At 36.4% G+C, this 13,397-nt stretch overlaps 2 protein-coding genes across 3 annotated transcripts; one reads left to right on the top strand and one right to left on the bottom strand.

Annotated features, from left to right (window-relative positions):
• Window positions 1-206: 206 nt before the first annotated feature.
• LOC111486440 (putative pentatricopeptide repeat-containing protein At1g56570) lies at window positions 207-2,545 on the top strand. The gene is made up of 2 exons (XM_023133598.1): window positions 207-881; window positions 1,054-2,545. Exons 1-2 carry the CDS (start codon window positions 267-269, stop codon window positions 2,248-2,250), a joined length of 1,812 nt encoding a protein of 603 aa, XP_022989366.1. The 5' UTR covers window positions 207-266; the 3' UTR covers window positions 2,251-2,545.
• Window positions 2,546-9,100: 6,555 nt separating this feature from the next.
• LOC111486437 (rhodanese-like domain-containing protein 6) lies at window positions 9,101-13,066 on the bottom strand. 2 transcript variants are annotated; one of them, XM_023133594.1, is made up of 9 exons: window positions 12,778-13,066; window positions 12,510-12,671; window positions 12,306-12,411; window positions 11,975-12,173; window positions 11,410-11,491; window positions 10,988-11,070; window positions 10,583-10,715; window positions 10,256-10,405; window positions 9,101-10,006 (listed from the first exon to the last, which is right to left on the bottom strand). In XM_023133594.1, the coding sequence occupies exons 1-9, from the start codon at window positions 13,030-13,032 to the stop codon at window positions 9,260-9,262; spliced, it is 1,917 nt and encodes a 638-aa protein (XP_022989362.1). In that variant the 5' UTR covers window positions 13,033-13,066; the 3' UTR covers window positions 9,101-9,259. The 2 variants fall into 2 exon arrangements, with proteins under 2 accessions (XP_022989362.1, XP_022989360.1); XM_023133592.1 differs by having other exon boundaries at window positions 10,256-10,408; window positions 12,778-13,065.
• Window positions 13,067-13,397: the final 331 nt, after the last annotated feature.

Below are 13,397 nucleotides of genomic sequence, written 5' to 3'. Positions count from 1 at the left end.
GTATTAGCATTACTTTTGAAAGTCAAGGGACATTTTTGAGACGTAGTACTGAGGTTTACTAACCATAAGAGTATTTTTAAAATATTAAAAGTGTTTTTGAAATTTTTAGAAAGGTAATAAAGTATTTTTGATAAGGGGGGGGAACCTATAAATTTCTTGAACCTTGAAAGAGTGAGTAGAAAATCAGAAGTGGGCGTTGGGGCGTTACAAAGCTCTTAAAAAATTTGAACTGAAAGCTGCGGGGTTTGATCAGAAGCAACACAGGGATGAGCGCCAACAAACTGGCATCCTCCACTCGTTTCCACCCAATCCCATTGATAATAAGAAACTCTCTCCAATGGATTAACAACTCCACCACTTTACAATCAACCCCACCTTTCACACCAAAACCGCCATCCATTTGGGCTACAAATCTCATCAAATCATACTTCGACAGGGGCCTATCCAAACACGCTCGTAACCTGTTCGATGAAATGCCTGAAAGGGATGTGGTTGCCTGGACTGCTATGATTGTTGGCTTTACTTCTTGCAATGACTATACTCAATCATGGGCTGTGTTCTGTGAGATGCTTAGGAGTGATATTCACCCAAATGCCTTCACTCTCTCTAGTGTTCTCAAGGCTTGCAAGGGCATGAAGGCTCTTTCATGTGGGACTTTGGCTCATAGTTTGGCCACGAAACACGGTATTGACGGGTCAATGTATGTCCAGAATGCACTCTTGGATATGTATGCTACTTGCTGTGCTACCATGGATGATGCTTTGACTGTGTTTAATGATATACCTCTCAAGACTGCTGTGTCTTGGACTACTTTGATTGCAGGGTTCACTCACAGAGGTGATGGCTACAGCGGCCTTCAAGTTTTCAGGCAAATGTTACTGGTAACTATAGCCTTAACCATTTTATACTTCTTCCACCGCTCTATTTCATCTTCATATCTATTTTACAAGTTTGGTGTGGGCTTCATATGTGTGATGATGAACTTATTAAATACAAAATTGAAAGATTAGAGGTCTATCAGATATGCAATATTGAATTTTTTTTGACGAACAGGATAATGTTGAACCAAACTCGTTTAGCTTTTCCATCGCGGTTAGAGCTTGTGCTTCAATTGGCTCGTATGCATATGGAAAACAAATACATGCAGCAGTCACCAAATATGGCCTCCATTCTGATATTCCAGTATTGAATTCAATACTCGACATGTATTGCAGGTGTAACTATTTATGTGATGCAAAAAGATGTTTTGGTGAAATGACTCGAAGGAATTTGATTACATGGAACACCTTGATAGCAGGGTATGAAAGATCAGATTCCAGCGAGTCCTTAAGTTTATTTTCGCAAATGGGGTCTGAAGGCTATGAACCAAATTGTTTTACATTCACAAGTATTACAGCAGCTTGTGCCAATTTAGCAGTCTTAGGGTGTGGACAACAGGTTCATGGTGGAATCATTCGTAGAGGATTTGACAATAGTGTAGCTTTGGTGAATGCACTTATCGACATGTATGCGAAGTGCGGGAACATAAATGATTCACACAAACTCTTCTGTGATATGCCTCAAAGAGACTTGGTGTCCTGGACTACCATGATGATTGGCTATGGATCACACGGATATGGAAAAGAGGTCATTAAGTTGTTCGATGAAATGGTTCGAAGTGGAATTCAACCTGATCGGATCGTGTTCATGGCGGTCCTAAGTGCTTGCAGCCATGCTGGACTTGTGAACAAGGGTCTAAGTTATTTCAGATCAATGCTGGAGGATTACAATCTTAACCCCGATCACGAGATCTATGGGTGTGTAGTGGACTTGCTTGGGCGTGCTGGGAGAGTCGAGGAAGCTTTTCAACTAGTCGAGAGTATGCCATTTGAACCCGACGAGTCGGTTTGGGGTGCCCTGTTGGGAGCATGTAAAGCATATGAGCTTTCAAATCTAGGAAAGTTGGCAGCTCAGAGAGTATTGGATACAAGGCCGAATATGGCAGGGACTTACCTGCTGTTGTCCAATATATATGCAGCTGAAGGTAAATGGGGTGAGTTTGCGAAAATGAGGAAGCTAATGAAAGGGATGGACAACAAGAAAGAAGTGGGAAAGAGTTGGATTGAAATTAGAAATGAAGTTTATAGTTTTGTGGTTGGAGATAAGATGGGGCCTCACATAGAGTGCGTGCACAAAGTTCTTAAACTACTTATTTGGCATATGAAGGATGATGGGGATGTCACAGATTTAGATTCACAACATGAATCATAGACCACATGAATATCAATATTTTCCAGAAACGGCGTAGAAGGTGCTCGAAACAAGAAATGCTGGGGCGATCTTCTTTTATGCTGATGCCACCTTGCCTTCCTCAAAGAAATGCTCAAAGGTACGAATGTTTTTTATATACTACGTACGTATTTATTGTTGATCGAAATATGTCGAAACAAATAACTGAAGTGGAAGAACAACTTGAAGGGAGAGGTTTTGAATAGAGGAACCTTAAGCACTCATGCTTGTTAATTCTCTTTGTTGTTGTGAAAATACCATCTCATTATTATTTATAGCGAAGAAAGAAACTTTCTTCTCAAGTTAAGCAGTTACTAACAATTCTTCTTAATTAAAGATTAACAATGGTCGTGAGTTGTGTCAAAGGTGCTCAAAATAAGAAATGTTGGGGCGATCTTTTATGCTGATGCCACCTTGCCTTTCTCAAAGAAATGCTTTTTAAATAGCAAATAACTGAAGTGGAAGAACAACGACATAAAGGGAGAGAGCTTTTTAAATAGAGGAACCTTAAGCACTCATGTTTGTTAATTCTCTTCTTTGTGTATTCATAGCGGAGAAAACACCACCAATCTCTTAAACTTTCTCCTTAAGTTAAGCAACTACTGGCGATTCTATCGTAATTAAAGACTAACAAACCCCGTGTCTCTCACAATCCCACGTTCTTCCATTGTGTTTCAAGGGCAAGAGACCATTTGGAAGCCCTATCTCATCTCCATGGTACACTTCATCTGCTTTGCCTTTGCTTTCCTGTGTCACAACAGACATTTTTCTCTTCTCTTTTGCTTCTGAATCAGCAAGGCAGGGAAAATGACGTAGGATTCATATAGTCCATTGGTTTCTCTTTGCCCTTCATTTTCTCTGGAATTACACGAATGCCATTGGGAAGAGTAAATAGCATGAACAAGCAAAAGCTAGAGAATTCACAAGTTTAGTGTGGTATTGACACTGGCCCACACGCAGGCAGTTGAGAGGAAGAAATAGTATCCTTTCAAGAGGGATGATTGCCAATGAATTTGTGACACGTCAGATATACATAACTCAGTCTATTAAAATTGGAAACTAATAATTGCAATCTTTTATCGGATTTGATTTGAAAAATATTTGTTTGCACAAATGCAAAATTATAATTATTTCAATTAAATTTTTTTTATTCATAATAATAATGTTTAATTAAACGCATAATTAACAAATAATTTGGTAATTTAAGTGAAGAAATTGATTTCTTGTATACTGATTTATGTTTGATTAAGTTTAGTTGTTAATTTTTCCAGGTAAGCAAAGTAATAATCTAAAATATATAATTATTGGCAACCTTTAAGCAAATATATATATATATATATATATATATATATATATATAGAATTTGAGGGGACTGTAGGAGGAAAAATAGAAGATAATAAGGATATTATATATATAGTCTTGAAAATGAATTTGGATAAATAGCCTTAAAGTTCAAAATTGTAGAACTAGTTCTAGACATTGATTATTTAAAAAATCAATGAATGAACACTTGAGAGGACAAACTTCCAAAATATCCACTTGGAGGCTAAACTATTGCATTGGAGGCTAGCATTAAGCAATGCTAGTGACTGATTGGTGGGCTAAATGATGACTTGGTAGAGCAAGTAACTACTATTACCAATAAAGTGTATCTTCCTTTTCGGTAGCTTAATCATAGGAACTTCATGCTTAAGCGTGCTTTACCTGAAGCAATTTAATGTTGGGTGATCTCTTAAGAATTTTTCTAAGACTCATGAACAATAGAATATTGTCAACGGTTAGTTTCTTAACCTTCTCTTTAACAATTTAGACTATCCTCAAAGACCTGAAACAAGCTTGAGAAGTCTACATTCACAAGTAACCACATAGAGCAAGTTTCTAAAGAATGCTTGTTGGAGCTGATTTGGAATGAATGCAAATGATTTAGTACCATACTTAGGAGTTAGTTAAACCTAGTTCCATGAGAGTTATACTTAAACAATGTAATCTCTTCCTTGTTATACATTTTCACTAGTTTTACCTCTTGATTATAGTTACCATTGATATAGCTTCCACATGCATGAACATGTAATCTCTAATAGATAATTGGATTTATATGCTTCCTAATATGTTGAGGTTGATTATCATTGCTTAATTAACATGATGAGCATGTTGTATGTCTTTATTTCTTATTATACATTGATTTAGGGTTTGAATAGCCCACTATTGACCAGTTGTGAGTTGGACCAATTGCTATGTGATACAGAATGTGAATTGTGAATTTCATAGACTATCACCTATTAATTACGTATTTGTACCGAGTTATGCTTTCCATAGTCTTTATGGGTTGACTAGGTACCTCGTATGGACAGGTAGGGCACAACCCCTATTCGTGAACTAACCGATAGAGGTTAGGGTCTACTTGTTATGTTTGATTTAGTTGTCATCCATTGAGGATATAAGTAGCTTTAGGGAGTCTACTACTATAGTACCAAATCAGGGGTGCCTAGAGGGGAGAGCCATGATTTTTTTATTGACTCTTCCCAAAAGGGCGTAGAGGCAGGTAGTTTACTGTTCTAGCTTGAAAAGGCAAATTAACAAGAAGTTAATGTTCCTATGATAGATAGTTTTATTGTTCTGAACCCGACGAGGGTGTAAGACAGGTAGTTTACTAACCTAGGCTGGAAGGGCGTAGTGGCAGATAGTTTACTGTTCTAACCCATTAAAGGTAAGCGAACAAGTAGTTACTGTTCCAACCTGGAATGAGCCTTGTGTCAGGAAGTTACTGATCTTAAAAACAGGTAGATGTTGCCTTACACCACTAGGGGAGAATACACTTGTTTGAGCTCATAAGGTAGATAGGTATGGAGAATCATATAAACGAGTAATAATAGGGTCTTCTCTTGAGATCGCAACAGATTTTTGTTAGAGATAGTTTCGAGCACATAGCCTAGGATTCCATGTATAGGATTAAGTCTGACAAGAGCCTATGAGTATTTTCATACTCATTCCGTTGATTCTATTTTTCAGGTGGAGTGTAGACCATTGTTGATGGCAAGAGCGTGCGGAGTTGAGTAACTGCATCCCGCAAGGGATGCCTTTTAGATCGAGTCTTCTTTCTTCTTGTCATTTGACTATTATTTTAAAGCTACTTCTTGAAAACTTGTGTAAACCATTTTAATTTGACTCCGCGAATATTATCTTTAAACTACTTTTATGTCGGTTTTGAATGCATGTTTAAATTTTAAAGTTCTTGAGTCTCCCGTCTTACAAAAGAAAAAATTTATCGTCCTTTTTACCCTTGAGTATACGTGGCGACCTATGATTCAAGGTATCGAAAATCAGGTCATTAAAGTTTGGTACCAGAGCTATAGGTTGATTAGGTCCTATAAACAATTTTTTTTTTTATTAGATAGAGTCAAATTTTCCCTTGCATCTCGGCTCATAGTCACGCCTCGCCTTGATGGGTATGTAAGTGGTAAGCAACAAGCACAACCTAATTCCAATTGAATTTCATGCATGTTTCAGTTTCATTTATGTATCTAATTAGGATAAGCTTTGGTTGGAATACCTAATAACCGGACTTTATACCATGAGGTCAGATTATGGACCATAGGACCCCAACTGGGCCTGATCCCACTTGTGACTTCTTTTAATAGAAGGCACGTCAAGTGTTCGAGAAAGTAGATCCTCCGGCTCGTCGAATAAGAGAAAGACCAAAATACCACGAGCTGTAATGTCGTTGCTCGAGGCAGGGGCAGACGAGACGAATGTTGGGGTAGAGAGGACTATGTTAAGGGGAGCTTCGAGAAGAGGGCCCGAAGGTGAAAAGTCTCAATAACCCACAAACTTTTGATCAATAGAAATAACGAACTTTTAACCAAGCTGTAATTATGAAAACATTTGAAGAATCAACTTACTTGTAATAATTATATCATTCAACACAACTTGTCCTATCGTGCACTACCATGCATAAGAGTGCAACTATAGGTCTATAGTTAAAGTGACCTATAGTTAATGAATAAAAATTAATTAACTAAATTTGTATTGTTGGAGTTCATCGGTCCAGTGACCTATAGTTAATGAATAGAAATTAATTAACTAAATTTGTATGATTGGGTTCATCTGTCCATAAAAATTTCTTACTAGCTCATAGTAACACTAAATATTAAATTTAATTTTAAAAAATATAAAATAAATTTATTTGAAGGGTTCAAATTAATATTTAATGTATTAAATATTTAAATATATTATTTAGAAAAGATTTTACCAAAATTCCTTTAGGACCTTGGTTTGAGCCAAAATACATTTTACATTTTCTACGATTCTCTTTAAAATTCTAGTTCTTCAATCCCTACAGAATTTTTTTTCAAGAGACTCCCACAAGTTTTGACTTTGTATTTGAGTCATAATAAGAAAGATCGAGTAGAAAAACTTCTACACTGGAATACATCAATAAGATCTTGTGAAAGAACTTTTACATAGTTGGAATATATCAAGGAGGCTTGAAGCTACAATTTCTATAGAGAAATAGTTCTTGCTCTCCTATTAGATGTTATTTTTTAATTCTTAATAAAATCAAATCGGTTCTCAAGGCTTCCGCTTTAAGAATGAAGAGACTATCTCCAAGATTAGATCTTATCTCATATTTTTAGGATACTCGAGACTAGCTCCTTGAGGCTAATCCAATCTTTGAGTGCTGAAAACGTATTAATCTAGGTCAAAACCGCTCTAGCTCTAGCATAATAATCTTGACTCGGATAGTTCATGCATACTTTTTAGGAAGATATTCCTATCAATCACCTAATGCATCTAGGTGGCTTAACGAGAACTTTTGTCTCCAAGGTATTATGTTCTAACTCATTGGTCATCTCTAGGTGCTAAGGAGGTCTATTGGGTTCCTAAGGTAGCAAGGTGGTTTAAAGCAAACTTTTGACTTCAAGGTACTCTGTTCTAATTCCTTGAGTCTTCTTAGTCTGGGAGCAATAGAGTCAAGACCCTCTGACAGCCACTCACTCACAATCTTAAGGTGCTTAGTCTACTAGAGGTGTCCTGACCTAGATCATCATCTAGTCATCTTGACTCACACATTAGTCCTAACTCTGTGCAGATAAACACGCTCTACAAGGAGGCCATGCAATTAATCACCTGGAACTAAACATACTATATCATGCATTACGAGGAGATAACATCTATCAATCACCCAGAGCACACATTACAATATCTCTTAAATTCTCATATTAGGGGCATTTCAGTAAATATGTATAACATACATAGCATTTTCATCTAAAATGCCCTTATGAGGTCCTAAACATGCATATTCTAACCACCTAAGGTAAAATATACTCAATACTAACACATCTTAGCTATCCCTACAAGTATTACTTGAGAAAAATTCAAATGGCTAATTACATTGGTGATGTGTGCCTTCTTGAACTAACTTTTCCGCATGTTATGAGCTCCAAATTTTATGAGGTTTGGCTCGAAGGTTCTAATTCAAGCCATAATAAGGTCAATATCGAAATCAGAGCGAAAAACAGTCGAACAGAGGTCAAAATCTATTTGGTCTAAACTACATAACTTACTGTTCTTGATGATCGTCGAAACTCTAACTTCCAATCCTATCCTCTCCCGAGTTTCTTCATCAAAGTTCTACAAAATCCCCTATAAAAACAACATTAAAATTTCAAAGCCTAGTTCCTCAAATTTCTTGGATCTAGAGAAAAATCGAGAACAAAAACTCGAAAGTCATTCCTCTTGTTCTTCCTCAATTTTTTTATGGATTTGAGTGATTCAAACACTTGGATTGGTTCTCCCCAAATCATTGAGCATTTCGTATTAAGGATCTTTGGCCAAATTTTGACTCCCTGCCATTTGGAGTGGATAGCAGTTTCTCTCTTTTTCTCTCTTAAAATCCTAACGGATTTAAACCAAGACATCTCAAATATGCACTATGAACTCAAGGGAGATGGATTTCATTTATTCTTAGTTTACAAATTTTGAGTGGATAATAATTTAGAGTTGGGATATTTGGATAATATACTTTAAAACTTTTTTATTTCATTAATGACTTTAAACTTTTTATTTATTTAAGACTTTTTTATTTATTTAAGATTACCGTGGCTAACTATGTAAAGTATGAAAATTACAATTTTTAGAATGTTTTATGCAAGGTTAAATTTTTTCTTATATTATTTATTAAATGATTCGAATAAAACAAGTGTTCTTGCCTTGCATATTTGATGAAAGTAATCTAAATCTTACCTTCCCCTTAGATGATTCCTTATCACTAATCATTTCTCTTTTCTTTCTTTGTGTTCTTCCTTCGTAATCCTGAGTAGGACTCAGAAATTAGAAAATTAATTCTCGTCGGCACTTAGCGTTACAACTATGATTTTAAAATGCTAGACTTGATGCTTGTTATATGCACGAGCATGGGATACTTCTCCAAGATATGGTACATACTCCTTTCTTTCTGTTAGTTTTCAATAGTGTGAGCATGTACTAGTCCATAGTCAAGTCTAGAAGAATATATACGAGCTCTCCTAACAGATTCACACATGCATGCATAAACGGTGTATAGAGAAATACTACGCACCCAACCCAACCCAAAAAAGAAAATAGATTTACAAAAAAAAAATTATTAGGTCCCACATGACCCATGTAAAGCTCAAGAGATCATTACTTTCACCATGTAAAGCTCAAGAGATCATTACTTTCATCTCCGTGGTGGAACAAGTGCACGACATTGAGAGATTGTAATTTCAAGAAAATATAGTAAACATGCATAAATTTCAAAATGAAAGCTCTGTAAATCCTTTTTTCTTTTGATGTCAATAAATTATACGTAAACTAGAAACTTGACAATGAACTGAACTATGAAGCAGAAGTAGCATTGCAATTCAAGAGTGTATCAACCAACCTTCCATGGATATCGAAGGTAATCAATCAATCCCTTGTATAATCAAATACCTAATGTTAAGTAATCACTCGATCTCACTCATGAATCCAATTAGAGAAAACGTTGAAGGAATGCTTTTATCTCATCAATGTAGGGAGGTCGAGTAGGAATTATATGACCAGAGTCATGTTCGATTATCACAGAACAACCTGCATCAAAACAAGAAGCAAGGTCTCTGCTCATTTTGTTCGCGATCTGCCTATCATTTCCCTGATCACTACCAAATATGTGAAGTGAGGGGCAGCTGATCACTCCATGCTCCAACTCCGGTATTTGAAGAGGAAACCCCGAACACACCACTGCAAATCGAACGTCTACCGCACCCTTTACACTCATTTTTCTCAAACAAACTGCAGCAGTCATTGCTGCTCCTTGTGAAAACCCTAAGATCCCATCAAATGGTCCTTTCTCAGAAAATACAGTCTTCAAATACGCGAATGATTCTTCAAATCCATCAGTTTGTTTCTGGTACTGGAGTGGATCAAATACGGCATCTGCAACTTCCCATTTTGTTTCACTCCCTTTACCTGTAATGTCCTCTGCTATTAACCAAGCAAACTTCTTCTTGCAATGCTCTACTGGTGGAGGACAATTTGGTTGTACCGAAGAAGTCACACAAGTTTCCCGGTCTCGGGGATGGTAAATAAACGATAACTCATGAGGTGCATCGACATACACAAACTCCACCATGGTTTTGAGTTTCTTGGCCAATGATGCCGTTCTTCCTTTAAAGCTTGAAGCATTCTGTCTAAATCCATGCAAACATAGGACTCTCAATTTTCTTGGTGACCTACAAACCTAAATAAGAGTTTCAGTTACAACTAAATTAGAGGAAGAACACAGATTGGACCTCCAACCTCTTAGGCTCAGAACAGCAGGCAACCAAGTTCTTTTAAAGTTGGACTTTAAATTGCTAAATATCAGTAATATAATTTGATGGAAAACAAAACATGAACACCCCATAGAGGATTTGTTGGTAAACACTTCATGGGATCTAAGTATTTTTGAGATGGAGTCGAGGTGATGATATTAAGAATTAACACAGACCTTACCATTACTCCAAGGAAGTTGCTGGGAACCAATTTCGTGATCACTTTGCTGTGAAACTACTTCCAACTTTGTGCTCTGGAATTGTGAAATCGGCCCGCCATCCTTGCCATTCTTCCGGCAGAGCTCACAAACATAAAGGGTGTTCTTCTTCTGAGCCGTGATAACAGGTTGAAGCAGGATTGCACAAATCACAAGTCAGAAATAAGATACTAAGGAGATACTAAAAGTGAATCTTTGAATTCATGCTGTTGCTAAGAAACCACTACATAATGGAACAGCAAGCCAGATATGATTGAGTGCAAAGAGATTACTATTATAGCAGACCTGGCAATTATCACACACCAAAACAAGCATTCGACAATATTTACACCGACAGCGAGAAGAATAATCATCAAAGGGATCTCCACAATTAAGGCAGGTTCCTATGATATCTTCCGTTGAGCTCCCAACTGATATCCTATAAGATATAACCAAAGAACAGAATAGTAAGAATATTTCAGCTCAAATAAAAACATCATTCATTTCTCCAGTTTCCCATGATGCTGCAGTCACCAATTCCTCTTAGAATATTTGATGATTTCAAAAGTTTCAAGAAATCTACTTTATGAACTAAATTATGTTCATAAAATTGTTTGGTCAATACTTGAATGTATATATATCATATTGGACGTCTTCATCTTCTGAATATTGTCTAAACTTATAGGATGCTGAGGGCGTCAGATATTTCACCTGTGATCAAACACAAAATTCTTTCCTGAAAAGAATCCACCATTGGGAAATTGTTCCAAATAACGTTGTATTCCACCATATAACTGCAGTGAAAAGCACGCCATCACCAATATATAAATCACTCCGATGCAAATAAGCTAAAGCAAAGTAATGTTTGCTTAAAAAACGTCAACCATAATGCTTACACCATGAACATGCCAAGACAGAGCTTAAATCTTATTTATTTTTTTTATTCTTTTATTTTTGAGGAAACGAAACTTATCATTGATTAGTGAAAGGAGTTAAATGTTTAGTGATTAAATAAAAAAAGAAATTAGCCTATCATTCATAAGTTAATATCCGTACACCGGAAAGTGGGAAAAGTATGTCCATGAATATGTATGTGAAAAATATAAATCAAGAATATTATCATATGATTGCACCTGAAAGACATTCTGAAATTCAGATCCCTTTGACTTAATATATGCTGAAGCCATCTCACACCTGATTCCGCCAGTGCAATACCTATTAGATAGGGAGAGGATGAAACTTAGGCCATAACGTACTATTCTGAAACCTGCCACTTGAGCTACTATATAAGCCATTAACAGTTCTAATCTATATGCACAACCATTAACAAACAAGGCTAATACGAAGATGTGTTGTATAAGGACAAACTATGATACCTAATCAAATCTAAGACGCCTAGGAATTGGAATCCACAGACACAAGCAATATCCAAATTTGATTAGAAACAGCTGGAAATTGTAATTCTGACCTTGAAAATAAAAATCTAGCAGTTTTGACTCGACAACACGCACATATTCGCATCCAATTATGCAGACAAAGGAATATAAGGATCAAACCAAATTCCCAAAGTACCCATCACCCAAAAAAATCAACAGATTAAACCACTGTAATAGGTGCTACAACTTTTGGAGATAGGTCATGAACAATAAGAAAAAGGCATTATGATATGAAACTTAAAGTTCGAGATGGCTAACTGACATAAGAATTTGTTTCCCTCGCAACTTTTCAGAATTATCATCAATCCAACATGACAAATCACTATACTGCCTAATTTCTGGATCCAGTGTTTCAATGTTTGGTGTTTTAAACTTCCCAACTCTAGTCTCATATAAATTCCTTGCATCCAAAAGAACAACGTCTTTACTATGTATCCGCTTCTTTTCATCTGAAAGTAGCCCTGCAAAGCAGATGATGGTTAATCAAAAGAACTTTATATCCAATTACCTCTGCCCCTGCAATGCATAAACTTATCACTGTTGTTATAAGACAGTAAAGTACCAAATAAAGCAGAAGAAGAGAATTATCTAACCAGCACTCCCAAGAACAGAATGAAATTCAGCAGCAGAGAGATGGGTTCCAGCTTCTGTAATTTCAGGTAACTTCATTACAGGATTTGAACGAAGAGTGACCAACTCCTGTGAAATATGCAAGTTTCGACAATAAAGTTGCTCAAAATTGTCAGCAAAAAAAAAAAAAAATGCTAAAAATTAAAAGGAAGGTACATTTTATTTACTTGGACAACTCGAACTGACAGAGAAGTGAATCCACATTCTCTCGCCACAACGTCATTCATGGGTTGGTGACACGATGCAAGTTTGAAATCAGTTCCATCAAACAAGCTATTCAATTTCATTACAGCAATATGACTCTTCAACGAGCATAACTTCCCACAAACCTAATTGGGAAACAGAAACAAGTTAAAATTAAAAATACCGAATCAGAGCAACGAAATGAGCAAATAGAGAAAAGGAAAAGGAATTAGAAAGTTAAAAGACGCAGACAGTGACGTTGACGCCCTGAGAAGCGAGGCGGACACGGCCGACAAGGCCGAGGGAGATGCAATTGGATTTGTAGAAGGAAACAAGGTCATCAAGGTCGGGAATTTGGGCGTATTTGTAGTACAAAAGGACGCCAAATTGGTGGTCATCGTCTTCGCCGTTGGCCATTGCAAGCGGCAGAGATCCGAGGAATTGTGAGCAGAAATCGGGACGGGCCCCCTCGACGTCGCCAGAGGGCTTAGAGACTAAGAAAACCATGAGATTTTGGGACAGTCTAGGGCATTTTTGGTTAAGCTCACGTCATTGCAGTAATTTTTTTTTTAAGGTAATTAATTTTAATTAAATTGAATTTCATGTATTTTCGTTATTATATCTAATATAAATTATTTTAATATTTAATATATCAAATATAATAAATATATTTTTCATTTTTATATTTAGTGTATTAAATACAAACATCTTTCATCTTTAATAACGGTAGTCATATTGAATCCGCTATAAAAACTATTCTCATCTATGCAACTCAAAAGTCCAGAATGGTTCTCTCAAGGTCACCGAGCAATTTTTACGAAGGAACTCGGAATCTCTAAACGCTGTCTTCTTTTCTCTCTCTTTTTCTTTTC

The sequence above is a fragment of the Cucurbita maxima genome, unplaced genomic scaffold (assembly GCF_002738345.1).
Source record: "Cucurbita maxima cultivar Rimu unplaced genomic scaffold, Cmax_1.0 Cma_Scf00011, whole genome shotgun sequence".
NCBI classification, from domain to species: Eukaryota; Viridiplantae; Streptophyta; class Magnoliopsida; order Cucurbitales; family Cucurbitaceae; genus Cucurbita; species Cucurbita maxima.
Note: the sequence above shows the minus strand (reverse complement) of the source record. Positions and strands in the feature narration are given on the sequence as shown.